This window comes from Serinus canaria, chromosome 22 (assembly GCF_022539315.1).
Source record: "Serinus canaria isolate serCan28SL12 chromosome 22, serCan2020, whole genome shotgun sequence".
Taxonomy (NCBI): Eukaryota; Metazoa; Chordata; class Aves; order Passeriformes; family Fringillidae; genus Serinus; species Serinus canaria.
In genome coordinates this window covers 4,185,601-4,211,452 of record NC_066335.1, presented here as the reverse complement: position 1 = coordinate 4,211,452, position 25,852 = coordinate 4,185,601, and the positions used below count along the sequence as shown (strand labels likewise).

Below are 25,852 nucleotides of genomic sequence, written 5' to 3'. Positions count from 1 at the left end.
GACAGCTGAGAGGAAAATACATTTTGATAAAGAATGGCTGACCAAATTAATAGCTTCTCCTCCAGTGCCTAACAAAAGAGTGATAAGTTAGGAGGGGAAAGCAAGAAGCTTCCAGCCACTTCTGCTTCTCTCACTGGATTACAATCAGGCAGAGAAGCCTCAAATAATTGTTTTCAGTAATATCAGCGCACAGTAGCAGAACCTGATGGTAGTACTTAATTTCAAAGGAAAATTAACAACCCAAAACCTTCCAGTGACTAAAGAGCCAGGCAAGAGCACACTGATGGAACACTGCCTGCTACCCAGAGCAGTGCTCCACAGCAGGCTGTGTGGGAAGCCAGAAAGTGAGCAACACTATATTCAACTAAGGAAATCCTGCTGCATCAAATTATTAACAAGTGGGCACACACAAGGTATCAATATTTTACCTCTTAAGACTTTTTTTATGCTTTCCACATTTTCAAAGGCATAGAAGAAGGCAATGTCCCATCTATTCTATTTCCAGTTTACTGACACACTGACCTTACAAAAGCAGCATTTAGCTGGTGCATGTTGCAAGAATATAACTGAGCTGTGGCAATATAACAAAGCTATAATTACACGTGTTCCACTCAAGTTTAAAGCCTAGAAAACTGTCCCTGCATTGTTATTTTGACTGCAAGATCTACCACTGCTTCTTGAAAGAGATTACTCCAAATTGATTTGGATTAATAAATACTTCCTGCATTTATCTGCTTTCATCTTCATTGGAACAGGATAACTGTTCACATTCACAACCTAAACATCAACCTAAGCCAAGGCTTGTTACTCCTTTCAATAACTTCTTTGAGTGCAAACCACAGTTTCACGTGATTACTGAACACTCATTTGTTCTGCTAAACTTTTCACTCCATACTAAAAATACTGTAGACACAGTTATGGTGCTGCATATACTACAGAGCATTGAAAACTGGAAAAAAGGCCTGAAAAATACCCTTAAGGCAGTTATTAAAACATCTTATATAATGAAATGATTGTGGGAGCACAGTGTTTCCTACAGATGAAAGGACAAACTGCAGCCTTAACTCGGTACCATCAGTAATTGATGTTTTTGCTCCATGAGGCACACACAGAGAAGATTTAATTGCATACACACTTTAACAGCAGCTAAAACAAAGGCAGACTAATTCTGCAGCATTTAATGCAAGACAATATATCAATTTAGGTGAAGATGAAACCCCAAAGAAGGGATCCATTCTTCAAATCGCATTAAGAGTGATAAGACACGACAAGAGAAGATAATGATTTGTCATATTATCTTTTTTAAGTGCTTTACAATATAGCAATCAGTAATAACCCACCTCCCATTCAACTGGTATTATTTCCTACAACAACTTCAAAGAAACTTAACTTGCATTGATATTAACAAGCTCATTTTACTAACAGAGCTCGAAACAACACTGAATAAATCCCATTTCCACAGACTGCTTGTGAGGACACAGTGGAAAACCAACTCCATGTGTACTATAAAAAAATACATCACAAAATAATTCTGATACTGTAACAGCGATTTTATTGCTGGCCTGCAGATAGCACATGTTCAAAGTATGGATCTTGAACAGCAAAGGTTTAAAGTCCTTTTAGCAGCTGATTTTACCCTTCATAGTAGCACTGCACTCAGAGATCAGTCAGGGTCTTGCACTGCCTTTATGTAAAGTCCTACAAAGAGACCAATCTTCCAGAGTTCCTCCTGCTCCTCTCTGAGCCACTTGATCACTCTCCACACTGGCATAAGCACATGCAGAGCTCTGAGAATCACAGCAGGGTTCAATTCAGCCGAAAAATAATCCAATGAAAAATCATGATTTTACCAATTTTTCAGCTGGATCAGCTTCCCCAACAAGTTCACTGTCCTCTTAGGTGAACACCCATGCCAAGGAGTGGGAAGGAGTGCCTCTTTAAGCAGAAATGCTGCCAAACATGCAGCTGTGGCCTAAATAGGCAAGTCAGGGAGAACAGAAAGGGGGGGGAACCAGACAGTACAGCTTGGAACACCCAGCTTTTAACTCTTCCTTCAGCTCCACATCCACTAGGAGCTTTAGTCTTCATTTTAGCTCTTCAAAAATACAGTCTGTGAAGCTACAGCTCCTACAATAGCTGTATCCATTCCTACAGTAGAAACAGCCAAACCAGAAGCATTTAGGTAGCATCTATAAAATGAAAAGTTAAAAGTTTCACAAAGCTGATCCAGAGCTGTACTCCATCTAGATTGCTGCTGACAGCCCAGCTTGCATTCATGTGTTGTGGAGTCTGATGGCTTGATCACTCTAGTAGTGCATTTCCAACACAAAAGCCTTTTTAATTACCAATTTTTAATTTAAGACAGAGATTCCAAGAACAGCAGTGCCTCACAGAAGGGACAGAAAAATCCCTGACTGACAAGCTGAAGTGCCCCAGCTTCCAAACCCATGCAAGAAAGAGAACTGAATTACTTCTGGGGAACTGAACAGCCACTGCCTATTTATCTGTCTGCTAAATGTTCTTTGTTTTGGGGTACTGCACACTTTAAATGCACACTCCAGTCCATCCAGAACAGCAGTTCCTAGAACACAGTAGCCTCTTTCTCTCTCTCTAGATACAGACATTCTCTGAACAGTTGAAGAGCTCAAATACAGAAGCAGACTCAGGAATACAGAACAGGACTATAACCTTGGGTCTTTCTTTTCCCATCTACAGCATATTTCAATCTACCTCTTAAAAACAGACCTATTACTAGGCCTTGCTCCTTGTAAATGATGTTACCTCATGAGCACAGAGAACATAACCACAGCCCTCAAAAGCCCAAATTAGCTTCCCTCCCACAACTATATCCCAATCTTTCCTCAGCGATATTATTGCAGCCTCACTGTCACTCTTATTCTCTGAGAGCTTTTTCTCCTCTCCAATTCCATCAATCCTCATTAAAAAAAAACCAAAACAAAAAAGGGCCAAACCACCAAACAAAAAAACCCAAAATAAAAAAACAGAAAACAAGCCACCAAATAACCAAACCAAAACAATCAAAAAAGCACAGATTGCAGGAAACAACCTTTTTATAGCCATCCTTATTCCTGCCTTCACTTCTCTTTATTCAGAAATAACACTTTTCATGCATTCAAGACAAACTACCATTGCTGAAGCAACATCTGTGCCCATTGTGGCTCTGCAATTCTGAAATCTGTCAAAAGTAAGCATCCAACTACATTTGACAGACATAACACACCTAGAACCAAACACAGAAAGCATTCCTGAACCAGGGAAATGTCCAATTTTGTTTCAGTCTTTTACCACACACAAGCCAGGGACAGAATTTTATCTGTTCATCACTTTCACTCTAAAACAGACACAGCCATGTTTGGCTCTAAGAGGAGACATGAAGCAAATTACAGACAATTAACAAGGCATGACAGAAGGGTTAAGCATTAAGCATAAATAAAGTCAGTAATTAGCAACCACAGCACATATTCAAATGCTTCTTTCAGAGACAATTTGGGCATGAAACAGTTAAACAACTTATCCAAGATGAGCAGTAATCATTCAGGGTTAAAGCTTAGGACATAAGTTCCTGGCTCCCAGCCTTGGACCTGGACTATCAGACTTTTACATATCTTTGAATTACACCTGAAAGAACATCGAGATAGAGCTGCTTGACTCTTCTCCTTCTGTTGAGCAATTTAACAGATTGACTGAATTTGTTCTGAAGCACAAACTCACTCCATTAAGCAAATGTGTAGTTTTCAGAGGCAGTTTAAACTCACAATTTTTAGCTGTTCCCAACTGCAGCTGCTATTATGCCACATTCTGAAGAACAGCAAAAGAGTATAACCAACAAAACTGCTGCTGAAAATCTTTGTAATCCTTTTCTATAATTATCACCATAAAGGAAGCTTCCACTAAGAAAACACCAGAGTATTTCTGGACAATTCTCACTTGTACCGAAACTGCGATGGCACAAAAGAAAGAAATCTGTGCATTACAGACACTTTTGATAACCTGATCACTGAACTTATCACAAACAAGCACTCTGCGTTCTCCACCCCAGAAGACCTGTCTACGAAACTATGAAAACACAAAACTAAGTAGGGAGGAACGCTATTTCAGAAAGAGAGGCAGCACAAACTACAACAACCTTTGTCCTCATACAACATACTGATAAATCACTAGAATCAATTAAAATAAAGGACCAGAGTTATAATGAAGCTGACACCGATATTTCAATTTATAATCTGATTTCTGTGCTTAACTGAGATCTGACAAAGCCAGGCCACAGCTTACAAGCAAGGCTAAATTCCATACATACCAAGGGAAGAGAGGCTACTTCTGCTCGTCACATTCACATTTTCAGTAGAAAAGCTTTGCCACAGCAGTAACCAAGGCAGGCCCCACATGCAAGTTCAGCGCCATCTTTCCCCAGGATTTAGCTACACAATATCCCCCCCCTTCCCCTTACATGTCACATCCATCCATAACACGGTGGTTGGAAAGCTAGAAAATTAAAACTGTGTATCAGAGTTCATGTTTCAGCCACCAAAACCACCAAATATTGACTTTGTAACAACCAGCCAGCCTAGTCCAAGTATCTAAAGAATTACAGGTGATACATGTGGGAAGGCTGGGGGTCAGGTCTGGTGTAACCTGATACATACTGGAAGCTACATAATAGCATTCTCGACAGGCTTTTTAAAGTTGTTACAACTGTTACTGTATTAAATGTGTCACTGTCCAAAATGTTATTCTCCGTGGGCCTGTAGGGAGATCACTGGGTTTGTATCCCATTGATTAATGCAATTAAATGATGTCGTTTTCTTGGTTATCTCTGCTTTAGCTTAGTTCAAGACAGCTTTCCAATGTAAATATTGCAACACTAAGTTACCAACAGAAGGAAAACAGAAAGTCAAACTCCCAATTCTTCACATTTGTTTTCAGTGAAATTTCAACATTCCACAACAAACTGCTATTTAGATTTTGAGCTCTGCAGCCGTTCAAAAATCAGATCTTCACAGCCTTGTACTGCTTGTACACAAATTGGTACTGTGCTCACCACAGGCATGACTGGAGGGCAGACCTGTTCTCTGGCAGACCACAGCGGTTAAAGAGCCATTAAAGCCTGAGACAGTAAGATTTCCTTGAGCTTTCACTGTGGGCCTGCCCCAAGAAGGCAGAAGGAAAGGCAGGGAACAAAAAAGGTCCTCAGACTGCACTTGGACCCACTGTCAAGTTGTCACTGGGTATTCCAAAAGACCAGAAGCTGCTACTCCAGGTGGTGCAAGAACCAAACAAGGCTCTATGTCTGTGTGAAGTTAACCTTAAAGCCAGAAATATTGCTAGGAAACGGAAAAATGCAACCATCCTGATACATAATGCTTCTAACAGAATTATAGCAAGACACTGTGATGTATAACAGGAAATCAATATAAACAACTGCTTTCACCAACTTCCAGTACGGATTGTGGGAGCCAAATACACGAGAATAGGAGAGAAGTTTCAGCTCCACACACTAATTACAACCAAGCATAACATCAATAATACTTGGGATCTCTCCCTAGGCAGCTCAGTTTCACAACATCTTGCAGAATAATACACTTTGGACCTCAAGATTCATCCTAAGTCAGGTATAGCTGACAATGAAACAAAATTTCTTGTCACTCTTTGGGTCCCAGAATCAGAAGGCTACACTGTCTATAAACAATGGACATTCTTACAGTGTTTTTGAAACCAAGCTGCCTGCCTTGCTGAAACTGAAGCCAGTTCATTCTCTCAAAGGCTTCCCGGAAGTCCACCCCAGGATTCCAGGAGTGTAGCTCCCAGCCTGGCAGGAGGCACAAGGCTGGCAAGGCACCTTTCCTAACACTAAGTGCAGCACTTAAAACAGCTCAGTCTGTCCTTCATTCCTATTTCCTCACTTCTGCATTTCCAGATCCCTGTAAAGGCTACTTTTCTATATCTATATATAAGTTCATTACTACTAGAAGCATATCAGCACCTATTTTAATGAAGAATTATTTGCAAGCACCACAACTTCACCATAACCACAACTTCTTCAATACTTGCACTTATTAAGGATTTTGTTTGATACGCAAATAAAACAAAGGTTACAGAATTTTAAATCTGTCAGGGAAAAAAATATACCACAGTAGTGGTATAACAGTAGTTAACAGTAGTTAACAGTAGTTCTGAGTTCAAGCTTTAAAATCTACTTCCTGAAGAATTTAAAATTAAACTTGAAATTGTTACAGCTTTCTCATTTCCAAAAAACATATTACAACTTGCAAACAAGAGAAGCCTCAGTGCATCGTTTGCCACATGCTGCAGCTAATAAATAAAAACAACTCAGTTATGTTTATACCCATCTTTTCTTTGGGCCTTTGGAAGCTAATCTGAACCACATGTCAAGCAGGGAAATAATGGAAACTGTAGTTACTGCTTTTCTAAATATAACATTAATCTCACTTGTATGCCAGAGCATTCAAGATATGCAAGAAAAAGAAAAAAAACCCAGGAATTAAATAAGTGACAAGGCCAACTGCTTGCAAAAGACAACTTTTAACTCATGATCTTAGAGGCTGCTTTGTGCCAACAGGACTTTAGGGCCAAAGAAATTCATAAGTCAGGGGATCTTTCCTCGAGAACAATCACAGAAGAGATACTGCTCTCCAACACAGAGAAAAGCACTATTCCTCCAATGATCCGAAATCCAAAGGGAAAAAAAAAAATCAAACAGTGCAGTTTTTACAGTGAAATTCAGAGGCAGCCATCTTAGTGTAACACGACACTTGTCACGGCCAGCATAGAAAAGTTTCAGACAATTTCCAGTGTTATTTCAAAGCCAAAGCAGCTCCTTCCGTACTAAGTAGACATGCACAAATATTCAGATTTCTTCCGCCTCTTGTTAATAGAAGCTAGAAAGATTGGGATAATTACTTCATCTAGTACTTAGATCTTCAAAGAGTAAAAATATTAATTCTAACAACACCTCCTTGTAGAATTAAAGTATCATATTCCCCATTTTGCAGATTAAAAAAAACCACAAAATCAAAAGCCAAAAAATCAGAAAAACCTTAACAATTTTACAATTGTTTTACAATTCCAGAAAAAAAAAAAAGTTAGGAAGCCCGAACTTTTTAACAAGAGTGTTAAATGATACTTTCAAACCACAGTTTAAACCTGAACCTGGATATCAGAATGCACATGAAATGTCCATTTGCTTTGCTCAACCAGCACTCAGCAGCACTGGGATACTTCACTGACTGCATCCACATCTCCCTACCTAAGGAATGGCTAAAATGTTAGAAAACAGTAAAAAATATTACTCTTACCTTCTGCTACATCATCATCTACAGCACCTTTCACCTGAGAAAAACACCACTGAATGTCATTTCCTCCTCCAGCTCCTAAAAAAATGAAAACAATTCAATAAAACGAGCCCCTCCAAGAGCAGCAGCACAAGCACACAATGGTTCCAGATTGCACATTTCAGAGCCTGTGCACGCCCACTTCCTCAGCAGGGCTGAGGCACAGTCACACACCACCCTCCCCACCTTTTTCCTTTGGATATTGTTTTTGTCAGCCTTCAATGCAATTTTTGTCAAAAACAGGGAAGCACAAGCAGTGTAAAAGCTTCACTCAACCAAAGCTCGCTGGACTAAGCAACATTAACTATGAATTTCAATTTCAAATGCTTTTTCCTACTCGAGCAGTCGGAACCCCCTAACACACACACAAACAGCTTAAATATAAACTATCAGAGCTGTGCTTTTTTAGAAAATTGCAATCTCCCAGCCAATACAAACCAAGCACACAATTCATCTCCTCCTTTCACTAACCCACTGCACCGACCCTATGCACTCAAGGCTAAAGAAAAAGAATTTTACCACAATTTTAGAGTCTCTTCGCAGAAGTAATGAAAGCACTTATCAGCCTAAAAAAAAAAAAAAGCAGCAAATCCGAGCAGAAAAGCAAACAAGCAATCGGAGGAGGACAAGTTCTACTACCATAGAAAACGGATCGGAGAGAAAACTTCAGGAACATTACTGCCTCGGCTGAAGGCAGTGATTCATTTGAACCGTGCCACCAAAACACGCACCAAAAATCACCACCCATTTCTTTTGCATTTCATTCTGAGCAAATCACTGCAGGGCTGAGGACATACAGGAAGAGCCAGAAATGGGCTTGCCTCGGTTGGTTTTTTTTTTTTTTCCTTTTTTTTTTTCTCTCCAAAAGCCACTGTCAGAATGGAACTTTTCCTCCACACAACTCAAACCGGCTGAGCAACAGATGGCATTTACACATTAATCCCGAGCTCTGGTAGGGCTTTGGAGATAACAAAGAATACGGGAGGAGACTCTTCCCAAGTTAAGGGAGTCAAAAAAACTCAAAGAGAAAGAAATCAGAAGCCTGAAAATAATCTTTCCAGAAAAGATTAAGTGCCTCAGAATAAGAAGTCCTGGAATAGAGCGCAGTTTGCATTTTTTGCTTGCTTTAAATTCTTCCCTGAAGGATTACACCCAGCTGCATAACCCGAGGAGGTGAAGGCAAACAACAGAACCGATTTATGCAGGAGATGGCAAAATGCTTTCCCTCCCCCATCATTCCCCCAAAATCCTACACCCCATTTTCTTCTCTTCAACTTCTTCATTTGTCATTAAGCAGTTAGCGCCACAGCAGCACTTAAAGGGAACAGCTTGGAGAGAATCACTGCTCCTGCTACTTCGAGCCAAAGTCCTCTTTTCCATACAATTTACTTGAACTACGTTGGCACTTTTTTCCCCCCACGACTAAAACGGCAAGAGGGTGGAGCATGTGCATATGGTGTAGGGGGGAAAGGCAAAGCACAAGCCTCACAAAGCCTCCTATGCTTTGCTCCTCCACATGCAAAGCACTGAAAAGACAATTCATGTGCAGAGGAGGGGGATGAATAAATTTCCAAATGAAGAAATTGCAAGAAAAAGTAAGAGGGAAGAGATCCGTTCTGCACACGCACTCCCAAGCCTACCAACAGTACTTCGGGATGTGAAATGGGGAGCAAGCAGTGGAAGGAACGGGAAAGAAAACAGCGAGACCTGTGCTGTTTAATTACGCCCTGTGCCAAATTTTACTGGCATTTGCAGATGCTCAGAGGCTGCTCCCTACAGAAGGGTGCGACTGCAATCTGGACACCGCCTGCACCTGGAACCTCTCCGTGCACGGCAGCGCTTCTGACAACTAACCACAAGCACCGACCCCAAAGCCTCAAGGGGGAAACTCTTTACCAGAGCGTGTAGTGACAGGACGGGGGGGAATGGGTTCAAACTCAAAGAGTAGGCTGAGCTGGGATATTGCGAAGTAATTCTTCTCTATGAGGGAGGAGAGGCCCTGGCACAGGGTGCCCAGAGCAGCTGTGGATGACCCTGGATCCTTGGAAGTGTCTAAGGCCAGGCTGGACAGGGCTTGGAGCACCCCGGGATAGCAGAAGGGGTCCCTGCCCATTCTAAGGTGTGGAACTGGACAGGTTTTAAGGTCCCTTCCCACCCAAATCATTCCACGATTCTACGAAAAGGCAGCAGACCCACCCTGCCTGCAAGCTCTTCAACTCCAAAACACACCACTTCCCGCTCCACCTTGCTTCTTCCATGCCTTTTTTTTTTTTTTTTTCCCCGAGAACGGGGGGAAGGAGGGGTGGGTGGGAGCAAAGCACGAATTCCCACAAGAGAGGATAAAAAAAAAACCCACCCCACAACCAGCAAGGCGCAAGCGAGTCGGAATAGGAGAGGCGGCCGGGAGCCAGGGAGGCAGCGGGTAGAGCCCCCCGAACCATGCTGGAGCAGGGGGGGCAGGCTGCCCTTACCTGCCATGTTGTGCTGGCGATAGCGGCCGCGGCGGGTCGGGCGGAGCGGGCGGCGCGGGCGGGGCGGGCGGCGCGGGGCGGGCGGCGGCGGCGGGCGGCGATGGCGGCGGATGGAGGAGGCGGCGGCGGCGCGGCCGCGGCGGGGCTGGGGCGGCCCCGCTCCGGCCCCCCCGGCGGTGAGAGTCCAAAATGGCGCCGGCAGAGCTGGGGGTGACGTCAGCGCGGGGCGGGAGCGAGCCGCCCTCAGGAGGGCGGGCGGCGCCGCCATGTCCCTGCCCAGCCCCTGTCGGCCCTCACGGTGGGGATGCTGCTCCTCAGCTCGGCATCGATCGGCCGCCTTCAGCCCAGCTCCACCCGCCCTCTTGGCGGGGCTGCCGCCCTTCCGCCTAGTATCGACCACTGCCATGGCGAGGCTCTGTCCCTCATGGGGGGGCTACCGACCCTCGCTCAGCTCGGCCCCTGCCCGCCCTCATGGAGGGGCTGCCGCCGCTCAGCCTGGCATCGATCGGCCGCCTTCATGGCGGGGCTGCCGCCCCTCAGCTCGGCCCCTGCCCGCTCTTGTGGAGGGGCTACCGCCCTCGGCCCGCCATCGCCCGCTCTCAGCCCCTCCGCACCGCGGTGTCCGCCGCCCACTGCCCCCCGGACTCCCCTGCAGGAAGGGCTTTCTTCCTTAACCCCTCTCCCGCAGGCTCGCCCTTCATGAAGTCGAATATCCAGAGTTGGAAAGGACCCACCAGGATCATCAATCCAGCTCCTCGCCCTGCACAGACAGCACAAAATCCCACCCTGTGCATCCCTGGGAGCGTTTGCTCAAATGCTCCTGGAGCTCCGGCAGCCTTGGGGCCGTGCCCCTTCCCTGGGTCCCTGTTCAGTACCCCGCCGCCCTCGGGGGCAAGAACATTTCCCTGTCTCTTAGAGCATCACCCTTTCGCTTGTCCTTTGGTTTTGGGGTTTTTCTTTCCTCCCTCTCTCCCTTTGCTCCCTTCTGCCATTTCCCCGTGCAGCAGCCACACATAACCTGTTCGCTTGTGCATTTTCCACCCCCTTGGATGCTTTCCACAACGTCCAGGGCTCGGTCTCTGATTTCACTCCGTTCTCATTGCTATTCCCTGCATACACCAGCCATGCTCCTGAGCCATTTTTAGCCTCCATCCACCTTTCACACTGACAGCCAGCAAGATCCACAAAGAAAGGCTTTCAGCCGAGCCCAGCTTGGCTCAGCTCCTGCTGGCTCAGGAAGGATGGAGGCTCCTTTTTAGCTTGCTGGGTCCCAGTTACAGTCTCATCTGTAGTTAACTACAGGACTGGGATAATTAATTCAGTACAATCTATTTAAGATCTTGTGAAAGTCATCAGTTTTCCTTAAAAGATGTTTGTGCAAACATTTTCTTCTTGGGCTGGGTAGATCTTGCTAATCCAGATTTCACTTGGAGATTCATAAGCTCATCCTGCAAACCCAGCGCTGCCACAAACTTGAAATGTAACTTGGAATAAGCCTCCAAAATCATCCCATACACTGATTTCTGCATTTCCAGGTCTAAACACTTAAGAGGATGCTTTTATAAAATGAAAAAGCCTTTGAATTGCTTGTCAAGTCCAGCATGAAACAGAGCTGTGGTACTGAATGCCTCTACTGAGCACAAAGAGACAGACTCCCACCAGAAACCCGCAACTGGCCCAAATTACAAGTTCTTTTGGAATTCAGATTTGTCTCTGCATCCCCAGTAAAAAAATTGCTCCAGCAAATAAATCAGTCTTGGAAAGAACAATAACATTTGAAAGAACACTCAGCATGTATGGGATCTTCTAAAGAATTGCAACTTACCTAGGTTTGGAAATCTCCAAAACCAAGTGGTTTTTGTAGGTTGTTTTGAGAACAACCCAAAAACCTAAAAACAAAAACACTGCATGTTTGGAAAAAATCACAACAAAGACAAACTCCCTGGTCCCAGACATCCCAGTCCACATTTCCCAGAGCTCAAGAGAAAATTCAGTTCTACAAATTTGTGGCTATGTTTACTTGATACCAAATCCAGCATGAAAGCTGGCATTCCTCTCTTTTCAGAATTCGTTGAATTCTGAATTTAAATAATAAATTAAATTAATTCCTTAAACATACTCTTTTCAACCTAAGCAGAATTGTCCTGCAACTGTTTAGCAGGAAAATTTGCAAATCTAGTCCAATTCATCCATTGCCTTCTGTGTAATTACTGCAAAATTGCTCCTCCTAGTAGAATAAGCATTGGTTTAAGAACTTTTGTCGCTAAAAAAATTTAAATAAGGAAAAGAGACCTGCAATTAGCTCTGTAATAGAAATTAATGAAGTCTTAGTACAAAGCTTATAATTAAAATAAAATTTCTCTTAGAAAAGATTTAATATCGTGGTGCTAGGAGGATGGATTGTACCTCCAATATTTGAGGGTTTTGTTGTGAACTAACTGAGCTACAGAAAATAATGGAGCGTAATAAATAAATAACATTAAATCACAGCCAGAGCAATTAGCAAGACATTTTGGGAACCACAACCTTTGCCTGGGTGTTCATTTGCTTGGTATCTCAGAGCGCTCACACTATGAATGGTTGGTGCAAATTAGGCAGAGAGCGTTCCATAGCCCTGACTCAAAGTTTGTGAGCACATACTTGGATTTCTCTGGAAATCATCTGAGCGTTTGTTGAGGTGCTCTGGGGGGATTGTAACTGTATGATATTAAATTTATATACAGCCACCAGCAGCACAGAGCTTTAATGAGCATTTATGTACTCTGATTATGCTTTAAAGACTAATTCTTACTCTACACACAAACTCCTTCAGCTGAGACTGAAGAACACCTCTGGGAAGTGGGAGGGACTTACAGGAACAAGCACTCACAAAACAGCATTTCTGGATCTGTTTGCTGTGATATTTGTCAGAAAACTACATAAAGAGTGATCAGTTCACAGCAGCCTAGACCAGGAACTGTGGAAGTTAGAATAACCTAAAAATCAAAGTGTAGCATGTGATCAACAACCAATAAAAACATTTAATGTAAAATGACTGATCAAACAACTGAGGCTCCATAGAAGAACACTATCAGCAACTCATTTTGTATCTGCTTTAGTTTTCCAGTAATTTGACCTGTTAGACAAGACTATAATGAATTACAAGAATTCAGTTTAGAAATAAAGGGAACAATTATCACCAGAATTATCATTGGAATGTAGTAATAGCAGAGCCATCTGAGGCCATGTGCACGTTAACATCAGGGCAGTGTAATTCCCTACTCTCTGTATTTTATTATGTTCAGCTTCAAGTGTCTCACTGAGAGGTTTCCATTGTGTTTTTGAGCATTCAGAGAATAACAGCCTTAACTCCTAGAAAATATTTGCTAATGTTCACCCCCCATTTCCCACTCTTAATTTCACATAAACAGCTATTACCAAACCAGCACTGAGTCATATCTTGGTGCTGCTGCCGGAAAGCTGAACAAAAGGTCAGGCAGACCCTGCTTCTGCCATGAGTCTCAAGGAAAATTACCTGTGGGACAAGTCCCAACCCATCCACTCTCTTCACCTCTTACACCGACCTGGCTCAGGCAGCTGGGTCCCTACTGCTGTTTTTGGTGCCAGCTGCCAGCCCAGGGCCTCTTCTATGGGCACACAGAATTTCAGTTGCTTTTTCTGGCTGTTCTTGACCGATTTCACCTTAACCAGGTTCCATCTGCAAACTCTCAATTGCCAGTAGCCACAATTTTTCATCTAAAACCAGAGTGAAAATAAAGGCTTAAGCATTTCCAGTTCCTGCCACACTGTGTCCTAATCCTAAACACTGTAAAGATATTTCTTGTGCTCTGTATCACTGGGGCACTTCCAAAGTCACTGGGCTTTGTTTTTGGAAAGGGAAATGTTGAAATTAAAGTTTCTTACATGACTGAACATATGTACTGTTGGGGAAATCATGGAACGCTTTGGAATGGAGGGGACCTTAATGACCATCTACGTCCATGCCCTGGGGATAAAATATCATCTGATCAGTCACTAGGCAGTTTAGCTTAAGTCTTATCAATGATAAAATGTGGAAGAGGATAATACATATCTGGCAGTTAGTTCACTTTGAAGCTGCCAGGAATTTTTTAGAGACCCAGTTCCCAGAAAACCCAGCCTAACAACCTAAATGGTTCTGGAATTGAGTGCTCCAAACTACTCCTTGTTGAGCAAACCTCTGCCATGGAAACTCACTAATTCTGGTAACAAGCAGTTTGTGTCACCCCAAAACTGTAAAGTTCATTGGATTAAAGCCCTGCCGTTACAAGAACCCTCAGCATTTTTTTCCCATAAATTATTAAGACGTTTATTCTTAACTTTAGCCTGATACAAGCAAACAGAAGAGGCTTGGAAAACCAATTCATATGTTCATTACAGTAGCAGTTTGCAAGACAGGTTTAAAACCAGTTTCAATTTTGATCTGTTTAGAGCAGGGCTAAGACACTGTTACTGAAACTACAATTTGCAATTCATTACGTTAATTGATTATTTAAGCCCATTTTGTAGAGGATTCATGCACCTGAATTTTATTTTAAAGCGAATGCAAAAATACAAGTAAAGATAAAGGGGAAACAAAGTTCCTGGAAAAGAAGGGAAAAGGTGTTAGAGGTAGTCAGGAAGCACCTGTCTGGAGGGAAGAAAACAAGTATTTTTCAACTTGGAGGGCTTGTTGGCAATGGCAGGAGTGTTCCAGTATTTCAGGATTAAAAATTAAGAGAAGAGGGGTAAATTGAAGTTGATAGAAAAATTTCATTCTTATTTCTGTTTATTTTACTATTGGGTTTTTTGTTTGTTTGTTTTGGTTTTGTTTTGGGATTTTTTACAAGCTGTAGTTAGTTCTGTGGAAAGACAAGCCCAAACAAAAAATAAGAGAACTGATATGGGATGCTAATAATCCTATCAAAACTAAGAGTGGAGCCATAGGAGAAGATAAGAAGTTCACAAGGTATATGTTTAACCCTCCCTAAAGAGAAGTAGCAACAATTAAATGTTTGGTTGAGGATAACCTGGCACTTGGAGCCTTCCAGCTTAGGATAATTTGGACATAACTTGGAACTCTGAAAGCTAAAACACTAGGAGAACAACAACATCAATGAAACAAAATGAGAACAGTGATCCCAAACTACACACCCTGAAGACAACACAAGGCCCTCACAAAGTGGTTTTACTCTAACAAAAGTGATTAAATACTGAACTACATTGCCAGAAAATACTTACAGCACACCCACTACAAGGCACTCTGAAGAGCAGATTCCCTTCCTAGGAACAGGCTAAGTAGAGCTTCTCCCTGCCTAAGGGTAAGGGATGCTGCTTTAGTCCTTTCCAGTCCCAATTTCACCTCTCAGCAGAGAAACAGATTCTGCAGATGAGAACACAGGTTCTTAGTGCCAGTTACGAAATCAAGTTACACCAAAACCAATAAATCCTTTTTTCAGAGAATCCTTTTAAAGCCATTAAATTCTCCTCCTATTCAGTCTTTAGAAAGGGGATAATTAATATTTCTTGACTCTTTGAGTTCATTTAGATCAATGAAAGGAACACAACAGAAATAAAAACAAAAAGAAGAAAAAGTTACCTTGGGGGGGAACCCCACCCCTTGATGCCCAGCCCTATCAGATAGCATGGTGCACTGCTCAGGAGCACAGGTAACAGGGATGAGAGGTGCCCCAGTCATCCCCACCACCTTTAGGAGGCACTTTCCAGGAAGGGGAGGAGCTAGCACGCACAACTCCAAAAGCCTTGAGGAGTTTTCCTTTAGGGTTGGGTAATTTTTGCTTTTTAAGCCTTCAAACTCTCATGGCTTATACATAGAAATGTTTCTTCTTTTGGGTGAAGGATTACAGGGTTATTGAGGGAAAAGAAGTATTGATTCTACCTTACTAATAAACCTGCCTAGGGAATCTAAATAAGTGAAAGAAAAACCTCAGAAACTTTTATGAAACATTTTTGTTTAACAAAAGCAGGAAGTTGAAAAGCAAGCATGTTAAAAGCACTGCTGTCCATAGGATTTCCCTGTTATTTTTAACACTGAGCTTTGACGTCTTCTATTTTACATTCTTACTAAGGCAAAGTGCTTTTGCACATTAATTGAGTTAACAAGCTATTGTCTATCAGTAGAAGCCCAAAAAATTACACCTGTGCAGGTGTATTTCAAGAGGATGATGTAACTGCTAGTCTTAGGTCAGGCCCTGTAGTTATCTTGTGTGTATCACTGAAGCTGTTACTAATACAAACCTAAAAAGCCAACTGTTCTAAAAGGAGCAGGATCAGCTCCTTGGAATAATGTTTTTGCACTTTGAAGAAGCCTGTAATTTCAATAGCATTTTGCAGTAAGAAGTTAATTGGCAATACTGTGGTGCTAGCAGGGAGTATGAACTTATCACCTCAAAGATCCCACTTTGCCAGAAGAAATGCTCCTTAAAAACCATGGATTGTGGGGAGTGATGATTAAATATTTAATTTGGGCTAAAATGTCACCTTAGGCTTTGGGCTGAGGCATTCTCACTCTTGATTCCAGGCTATATTCAATTTCAATCAGCTTGGTGTTACCAAATTCCCATGGTATTTGAAGGGTGTGAATGCACTGATGTCCTAAGCCCTGGAATCACAGAAAGGCATGAGAAATTTTCAGATTATATTTTTCCAGGAGCTTTTAGCTCTTGATTCCAGGAAATGTGAAAATGTGACTTAAAAAAAAAAAAAAAGGAAACCAAAGGTATTGTGTCTTTAAAACTGTTGATAGTAACTTACTCTGAGTAGTAACACTATCACTCTAGTGTTGCTCGAGTCATGTGTACAAAAAACAACATGTGCAGGTAACTACCATGATTAGTCATTCATTAACTTACTCCTTGGTTTAGGTATTAGTTTACCTTTTGGTTTCATTTTTCATTAACAAGAGCACCATATTTTGAGGGTATTTCGAAAGTGTTTCAAACTTCTTTTAGCAACTAGTATATAAATTAAAATTCAAGTATTTGCAGCTGAAATGTTTGTTCTGAAATGTTCCTTTCTTTCTTTGCTTTGTCCCACAGTTCTTCTGGTACCAGATTTGCAAGAACCTGAAGGTAATGCCAGGAATGAACTGAGAAGGGAAGGAAGGGAGGCCAAAAACCAGAATTAATTGTTCCATTCACATGGCTTTTCTGCTTGGGAATAAGTTCACATTGTAAACAGGAGAGAGGTGTGGTTTGCAGATAGGACAGGAAATCCTTAGTTCTAATCCTTGCTGTGTTGTTGGTTCCCTTGGAGACCTTCAGCAAATGCATTCTGTCCCTGGATTTTTAATTGGAAATAAACTGGGGATGATAGCCCTTAACTAGCTCAGAGGAGGAGCCTTTCACTTTCATAAACGTTCACAATGTGTGTGAAAGCAGCTCATGGCACTGAGGCTTGAAACTCATCTCCTGCTCTGAGGGTAACTCCTTACCCTGTGTGCCCTGAGGACCAGGACCCTTGGGGCTGGAGTCACCAGAGCACACACAGGGCTGTGTTTCTCACACTCGTTTGGGTGCAAAGCAGATGCTCCACTGGGGACAGAAGGAAATGTGACCTCCTATTGTCTGGTGTGATTTTCTGTCATCCTCTGGGCCAAGTGTAATCATATTTCTTACCTTTTTCACCTTGGGTTGCATGCCTGTGAGTGAGAGTGTGTTAGGGGGAGACCCCACTGAGGAAAGTGCCTTTGAAGGAGGGGCTGTGTCTGACCCTCCTTAGAAGCCTCAGCTCTGGCTGTTGGGTGGTGTGGCAGTGCCCTGTCCCCTGGAGCTCCACACCCCAGAGCAGCTGCCTGGCAAGAGTTCAGCCAGGTCTGATGGGAAGGGTCCTGGAACCAGCAGAGGATGGTGCTGGGAATCCTGCAGGAGCACAGAGCCTAGAGGTGTCACAGCCCTGCAGGGAGTCAGGGCAGAGATTCTCATTTTTTTAGTGCAGATTCTCTGTATTGAGGTAAATGGTGTAAGTGATGAATCAGATTTACAGGCTTGTCGTCCTGCTTTAGTCAGGGAGAACTGCAGTGACAGTGTGTGCTAATAGTAGCATAAAAAGGCTGAAGTTCATACTCCTGGAAAGTGTCCATACCTCAGGTTCCTCACTTTTGTTTCTCTCTCACTGTTCACAGACACAATTTCAGAGCTACTGAGCACACACAGCTTGTGCTAGTCCAGAGGAGTGATGGAAAAATCTCAAGGAGTGACAATTTTCTTGCATCACATAATTAGAGGAGAAAAACTCGCTAAAGAGTTGTCTGTTACTTACCAAACCTTGTTGGCTTTTCACTTGACTGCAAACATTTTGAATTGTCAAAACTTCTAAACTGTTGCTGAAATTTAGACAACTTTCTCAGTGCTTGTTTTTGACTACTGGTATTTAAAAACACATTTCATCCTTGCCCTGAAAAGCTTTATTAACTAGGCTAAATCTGAAAAATAACGTTGAGAGCCTAAAGAAACTTGGTTTTGATTTATGTATCATTTGTCTTGAGCCTGGTATGATGTCCTGAATTTAGCCATGAAGTTTTATGTGTGTAGAACCCTATTCTCTTTTATTGCTGAGCTATAAGAACTGTACAATCGGATTCATGGAATAGTCTGGGTTGGAAGGGACACATCCTGTGCCACTCCCTTTCCTGCTATGGGCAGGAAAGACTTCCACTATCCCAGGTTGCTCGGAGCCTCATCCAACATGGCACACGACACTTCCAGGGATGGAGCAGCCACAGCTTCTCTGGGCAGCCTTTGCCAGGTTCGCGCCACCCTCACAAGAGTTTCTTCCCAGTATCCCATCTAACCTTTCCCTCTGGCAGTGGGAAGCCATCCCCCCTTCTCCTGTCACTCCAGGCCTTTGTAAATAGTCTCTCTCCATCTTTTCTGTTGACTCCTTCAGGTACTGTGCTGTTCACAGGGGTCCCAGGACGAGGGAAGAGATGAGAATCTTGACTCAATGTTTCAGAAGGCTGATTTATTATTTTATTATAGATAATATATTAAAAGAAAATGATATATGAAAACTCTACTAAAAGAATAGAAGAAAGGATTTCTTCAGAAGGCTAGCAAGGAAAAGAATAGGAAAGAATGATAATAAAATCATGTGACTGACCAGAGAGTCTGAACCAGCTGGACTGTGATTGGCCATTAATTAAAAACAACCACATGAGACCAATCACAGATGCACCTGGTGCATTCCACAGCAGCAGATAATTATTGTTTGCATTTAGTTTCTGAGGCCTCTCAGCTTCTCAGGAGAAAAGATCCTGGCAAAAGGATTTTTCATAAAATATGTCTGTGACAGTACTGGAAGGTCCAATTAGATCACCCTGAATCTTCTCTTCTCCAGGCTGGACGATTCCATGCCTGCAAGCCTTTTCTCCCAGCAGAGTGCTCCAGCCCTCTGATCATCCTAGTGCCTCTTCTGGACTCTCCAGCACCACCATGTCCTCCCTGTGCTGGGACCCCAGGGCTGGAAGCAGCTCTGCAGGTGGGCTCATGAGAGCAGAGTATCCACCTGACTGTCCAAAAGCACCTTTCATTGTTTGCATGATCTGTTCTTCCTATGCTTTTCCATTCCTTCTTACGTATTTTCTGTATATTCCCCTACTTCACTTCCTCCCCTTCCCCTTCAAAATCCAAACCTTTGTATGTCAAAGAAGCGAAACCAGGACAAAAGCTCCAGCAAGCCCAGACATTTTCTTTTCATTTTGACTGCACTGTGCTAGTTCCTCTGCAGGGAGGGGCCAGTACATGCAGAAGGCCAAGTAACTCCTGTGTGGTTTCCAAGATCAGAATTCTGATTGCTGAATTATGTGCTCGTGCTTCAGGCAGTGTCGTTTTCAACTTGGCAAATGGGAAGCTAATTATAAGACACCAATGAAAGACACAGTTATTTGTAATTAAGCCTGGCAATACATCACAACGGTACTGCCACAGCCAAGTGCTGCCATGAAAGAGGAAAAGGTGTCCCTTTCTACAAGGAGAACTGCAATGTAGCCATGATCTGCAGCAGAAAATGAAGCTCAAAAGAGCTGTGGAGGGATGGCCCCTGAGAAACAGGAAAAGGACAAGTTGTTTAATGTGATTCTTAGTTGGCTAAACCTAGATACTGTTAAAAAATTCTAGACAAGAGGAAGCCCTGAATTACTTTCCTTACTGACCTTTTCTCCTTTCTCTTTCTGTGCTTGTATCACCTTTGCACTTCACTACAAGGAATAGAATAAATTTTCCTTTGAGGTTCCCTGCACATACTGGTTTTGATGTGATCCTGCTTCTTGCTTTGCCCATCAACAGAGGGACCTGGGTGCTTCTATCCCTGGGGGAAAAGCCTTTATTTTTTAAACTGAATGTTACTTTATAAAAGACTCCAAGAGGGATGGAGAGATAGAAAGTAAAAACTCCTTTACTGATACTTAACAATCAATTCATTCAAACTCTTCTTGGGCAAATGTAAAGGTGCAGAATGCCAGAATTAGGTATCCAGGGGTCTTTGAAAAGAGCCATCCATGTAAATCAGGTGGAATTAGAATGTGGTCACACAAGGACACAAGATCCAGCTGATAATGTCCAACAAGCACTGCACTGAGCTGCAATAATTAGTCACAGAACATCTGCCCAGCCTGCTGCAGCAAAGTGAAATTAGTTCATCTGAGCCACTAATGGAAGTTTTAACTATTAAAAAGTGGTTCAGGTTGACTTCTTTCACTTTGCCTAACAGCAGATGAGATTTTTCATAGAGTTCCAAGTGTTATTCCCAGCCTTGAGCCAGACCACTGGGTAAAGCTAAATTTCTGCAGTGTCATTGTTTTTATTTTATGGTCACTGAGATTAAAAGTAAAATTCTCCTACTCCCATTGCTTCAACCAACATGAGGCTTACATGGTCATGGTCTCTATCTCTATAGATAAATTCCTGTTTCTCTATGTCTACAGGCACTTTTGACTCAGTTATCCATTCCAATTAAGTTTTATAGTAATGGATGTTCTAAGAATATTCAGCTGCTTACAGCTTCAAGAAAACGAAACTGAATTTTTGCCTGCAGAGTGGATTTTGATCTGGTAAGCTCCAGAGAATATGCACTGGAAAAGTGGTATTAAAATGATTTATCTATGGAAAACACCTTAATCAAAGTTTGTGTCCTTCTGGACAGCAGAGAATCCAGTTTTGAAGACTGTGTGTCTCTGAGGAATATATGTCTTAGGGACCAGACTTGCCAAGTCCTCCCGCTTCCCAAGCTGCTCATTTCTGCTTTTTGTGTAGAACCCTCTCCTCTTGGTGCCATTGAGTCCTAGGATGAACCACCCTGATGGACAAAACCACAAGGTTAGAATAAGTCAGTTTTCACATTCCATATTTTAACATGGTTGCAAGAAGTGATAAGAAAGTGGGTGGCAAATGAGAGCTGCTCTTTGAAAGTACAGAGCTGTTCTCTAGAGAAATCTGAGCCATGAGAGAATGCACATAAATATTCAGTGACAGAAATTACCCTCTACCCAAAAAGCAAAAGTATTTCTGGTTTGAAAGAAACTTCTTCTTTCCAAAACTGGACAAAGCTAGGAATATTTCTCAGAATCTGGAAGTTCCCTGGACTCCGCAGGGACTCTGGGAAGCCAAGAAGTTGATCAGTTGTGTTCCTGGTGGTTATACAAGAAAGGCTGTAGGAACAATGAATCAGTTACAGGCAAAATGGGAAAGTTTAAGAACTTTCAGTGCTTCAAATGGAACATTTGGCACTTAGCAAAACCGTGTTTGGTTTCTCAGAGTGTGTTTGAGCAGCCCTTGTCAATATTGTGAGCACAATAATAGGTTGAATCAAACACATTGACAGCAGCTATATTGTACCATACCCGGATGTTGCAGCTGAAATAGCTGAAGGTGCTGGGTAAGGAAGCACAAAGGGCCCTTGCACAGTATCCACATGTGAAAAGTGCATATTATATGGCTCTACGCAAATATTTACTGGATGTATTGTGTTGTATTGATTAGTAGTGCTCTATTAACATTTTAATTATATGGTAAATGTAGTTTTGTAGTTAAAAAGTAACTTTTGTAGTTAAAATAAGAACTATGTATTTGAAATATTTTTTTTAAGAAAAGAATGAAGTACTCACACCAGATAGCAGCCACACGACACCTCAATCTTTCAGAGAAAGAGAATTTATTGCTCCACTATCAGAAGAAATGAACTTCTTCCTGCCTTGGTCAGCCCTGGAGACACCATTAGGATTAAGAAGCTGACACTGCCCAGACAGAATCCTGTGTTTGAATGGAATTTATGCATCATGTATGAGATGTATGAATATGCAACAGGCTGCTGCTTTTAAGGGTTAATCCTCTGTTCATGTGGGTCCTTTTTCAGGCTTATTTTGCCCAGAAAAGGTACCTGCACTGTCTGTAACTCTTTGTCTCTATTGTCTCATATTATCCTAATCCAAATTGTCCACATTTTTATTACTCTAATTATAATGCTATTTTTATAACCATTTTATTACTATTAAACTTTTAAAATTTTAGAAACAAGTGATTGGGGTTCTTCACACACAGATGTTCAGTTCAGCCATGTGGTGAGATGTTCAGGGTCCAAGGCAAGACTCGTGGGGGGAGTCCAGGTTTCTGTGTCTGGAGAGGCAGGGGCTGAGCAGGGGCATGGGGGCAGGACAAAGGTGAGGGCCAGTAGGGGAACAAGGGGAAGGAGCCAACGGGCTTTAGCAGCTTTTCTTGTGTCTCCCTAACTCAGAGAATGCCTTTAAGGGTCTCCACCCCCCGAGACAGCTAATTATAGCATTTTATTTAAAGAAAGGCTGTGATCTCAATGAAATGGGCTCAGATAAGAAGGGGAGGTACAGTGTTTTGGTTTTTTCTACCAAGGGTTTCCCATACACAAGAGGGTCACTTTAAGTTCTTGTTCTGCTTGATTCTGCCCAAGTTCTTGAACTTAGTCTGTCACACTGAAAATCAGTGTCCTAGTTAAATTTGTTGCTGGCCATCATCAGCAAAAGCTGAATTTCTTTCTCTGTACTTCACCAAATAATAACAAAAGGGTTTTTAAAGGCCTTAGTTTTTCTACATTGTAGAAAAAAAAAAAAAAAAAAGAGTACATTTCAAAGCTTGGAAAACATCCCTTTCCAGCATAAAAATAAAATGCAAAACTTACAAAATCCTCTCTGCCTGCTCTTACCCAACTCTAAGGAAACAGGCAGATTGTTCAGGGATCCTCAGCACCAAAGTAGTTGTTGCAATCCAAACTTTGGTTTACTTGGACCCTCTAAAAATCAGGTCATTTTGAAAGCCAAGCACCTAAACCCCTCTCCATAGTAGGTTATTTGAGCGCATTAACCATAACTTCAGTTTAAAGGACACAGAAGGACTTCTGTCTGCAGGAACCAGCCTCAAGTGAGGGACCATAGCCCTGACACCTTGCTTCTGCTCTCCTGCTCAAAAAGAGCCTTCTATCCCTTAAGTCACAGACATATCCACTTGCATTTCCCTTCTTTCTCATTTCTTTGGCCATGTGTTTGCTCAGAGCTCCTCTTCTTGCATCAGCTGGGATAAGAAGGCAATTGTTTGCTTAAAGCACTATATTTCTATTGTTCTCTTGGAATAGTGAGGAGACAACTGGACTTAGGCTCTGCCACGTGAAACCAGAAGCTGCAGTGTTCATTTTGCAGCAGCCTGAAATAGATCCTTCCTCTGCCTGATGCTCCTCCTGGTTTCCCTGTGCAGTGCCAGCATCAGCAGAGCTGTTGCAAACAGCCTGGGTGTAGGAACCAGTTTCATCCAGCATTGCCAAATGTGCAGCTCCCAGAGCCTGCCCACTCCTTCTCTCCCAAGCTGGTGGTAGGTTTGCCATCCTCACAGCTCCTGCAGAGTGCTCCAGATCAAGTGGGGCTCCTCTGGAATGAGCACCTTGCTCTCACTTTCCTGGGGATGGGTGGTTGTTTCACCAGGAGAGCCCTGTGAAATCTGAACTGTGTTAAATTGTGGATTCATTGCAACATTCCTCCAGAACTGGAATGGGACATTCCCTAGAGGGGGAGGCTGGAGAAGCAATAAACAGGGCATTGGAAAACACCATCCACAGGGCCCAACCTGACACCCCTAACTCTGCATGAACCTAGAGGATGTTTATCCAGCTACTCCCTGGCTTTGGAAAAGTGGTTTTGGCCATGAGACAACTCAAACTGAGAGCTCTGTGAGGAGCATTCCAGTCCACCTAGGGCTTCTGTTGACAGCAGTAATAAACTATCAAACCTTTGTTTTCCCAGTCCCTGATATTTCCAGGACTCCTAAAGAGGGTACAGCAATGTGCAATGTTAAATATTGTTGTTCCCCATTTTGTTCTGATCCACACCAACAGAATAATCCAGGCAAGTCTTCTCACTTGCATCATGTCAAAAATCACTCCAGAGCTGAATGCGAAGAGAAAAAAAGTTTACTGGTCTGGAAACAAGCTTTAATCCCTAGAAATCAGCAAACCCAAAGATTCTATCATGGTTTTGAGCTGAAACTGCCCTTTTTGCTTTACAAATTTCAGTTGTGTCTATTGTAGGATCTGCTTCATGTAGCACTGAAACACAGCCACTTCTGGGGTAGGTTTTGAAATCTGTTTGGTGGAAAAGATCACAGCATGGATCAAAAAGAAACAGATCCAATAGTTTTATTTTACAGAAATGAAGGGTAAGTTCTTCATTAGAAGATTGACAAGGAGCTTAAGTGATCTAGATTTGTTCTCTGTTCTGTTTCATGTTTGTTGTGCCAGCTAAGCAAATAATCTCGTTTCTTCCTTCCTTTTTTTCTAAAAGAAGGAACAATAATGGCTTCTTTAGCCAGATCCATGCATTTGGACATCTTACTGCGCCTAGCACTCAGGAACCTGACTTCTTATTGCCACATGAATGTCTTGCTATTTCCTAAGAAAGACCTGAAAGTCTTTTGGATCTATGTGCAAAATAAGTTCTGCATAAGATTTTATGTGATCTCAGAAAAATCATAAAGAAATGGAAACATCATAAAATGAAGAAGGCCAGGTTTAGTTGAAATATTAGGATGCAATTATTACTTGTGAGGGTAGAGGAGGGCTGGGATGGAATTTGCAGAGAAGCTGTGGTTCCCACAGCCCTGGAAGTGTCCAAGGCCAGGTTGGATGGGGCTTGGGGCTGGCACAGTGGGAGGTGTCCCTGCCCATGACAGGGTGGCACTGGATGGGATTTAAGGTCCCTTCCAACCCAAGCTATTCCACGATTCCATGATTCTATGTAAAACTGGGAAATTGAAGGCAGGGAACAATGACCCTTGGTAGAATTCAGCTAAGAACAATGAAAATAACACCCTGAAATAATATACAGCTATAAAAACCTCTTTAAAAATACTAAGCATGTGAAGGAAAATGAAGTCATCATCCCTTTAAATGTATCTACAAGGCTCTTGGGTTTTTATTTCCCATCTGGGAAGGTGTTGAGTTTCCAGGGCCGTGCCAAGCACTGGGCCAGGCTGCTGGATGCCCCCAGGCTGAGGGGACACTTGCTGGGTTATTTTTGGCCACATGAGTACATCACTCAATGCTGCCACTGTTTGCAGCTGTGACAAAGAGAGGCCTCTGTGTCATAAAATTCGAGTGCATGGAGGAGGGGAGGAGAAAACGAGGAAGGCATGACCCAGACCTCGTTTTGCTAACAGCGTTAATTCCTTGTTTAATTAAATAGTTAAATAAGCTCAATCTGCCTCGTAGACAAAACAATTAATTGCAGGCTAGTTGCGTTTTTCAATTTGTTAAAGAAAACAAAAATCAATTCATCATCATCATCATTCCCCTGGATTTTGCTTACCTCCCAGAGCACTGATGTGATCGATGTGACAGAAGGTGCCCTCTCCAGGAACCGTGGGTCATGGCAGAGGAGATTCCCGTGCTCTAGGGAGCTTATTCAGAAATGACTGGGAAATGCACTAAAATAGGTATAGCAGCTTGTTGTGGGACTGGTTTTAATACCAGGAATTTCAGTGTCAT

At 42.5% G+C, this 25,852-nt stretch overlaps 1 protein-coding gene across 4 annotated transcripts in view; it reads right to left on the bottom strand.

Annotated features, from left to right (window-relative positions):
- Positions 1 to 10,890, bottom strand: part of PPP2R2A (protein phosphatase 2 regulatory subunit Balpha) — a 37,570-nt gene extending 26,680 nt beyond the window's left edge. The window contains exons 1-2 of one of the 4 annotated variants that reach the window (XM_050982935.1): positions 10,860 to 10,890; positions 7,335 to 7,409 (exon numbers count right to left, since the gene is read on the bottom strand). In XM_050982935.1, the coding sequence (XP_050838892.1) occupies positions 7,335 to 7,409; positions 10,860 to 10,875 (91 nt within the window). In that variant the 5' untranslated portion in view covers positions 10,876 to 10,890. The other 3 variants (XM_030231753.2, XM_050982934.1, XM_009097709.4) reach the window with 3 other exon arrangements.
- Between the last annotated feature and the right edge of the window lie 14,962 nt (positions 10,891 to 25,852).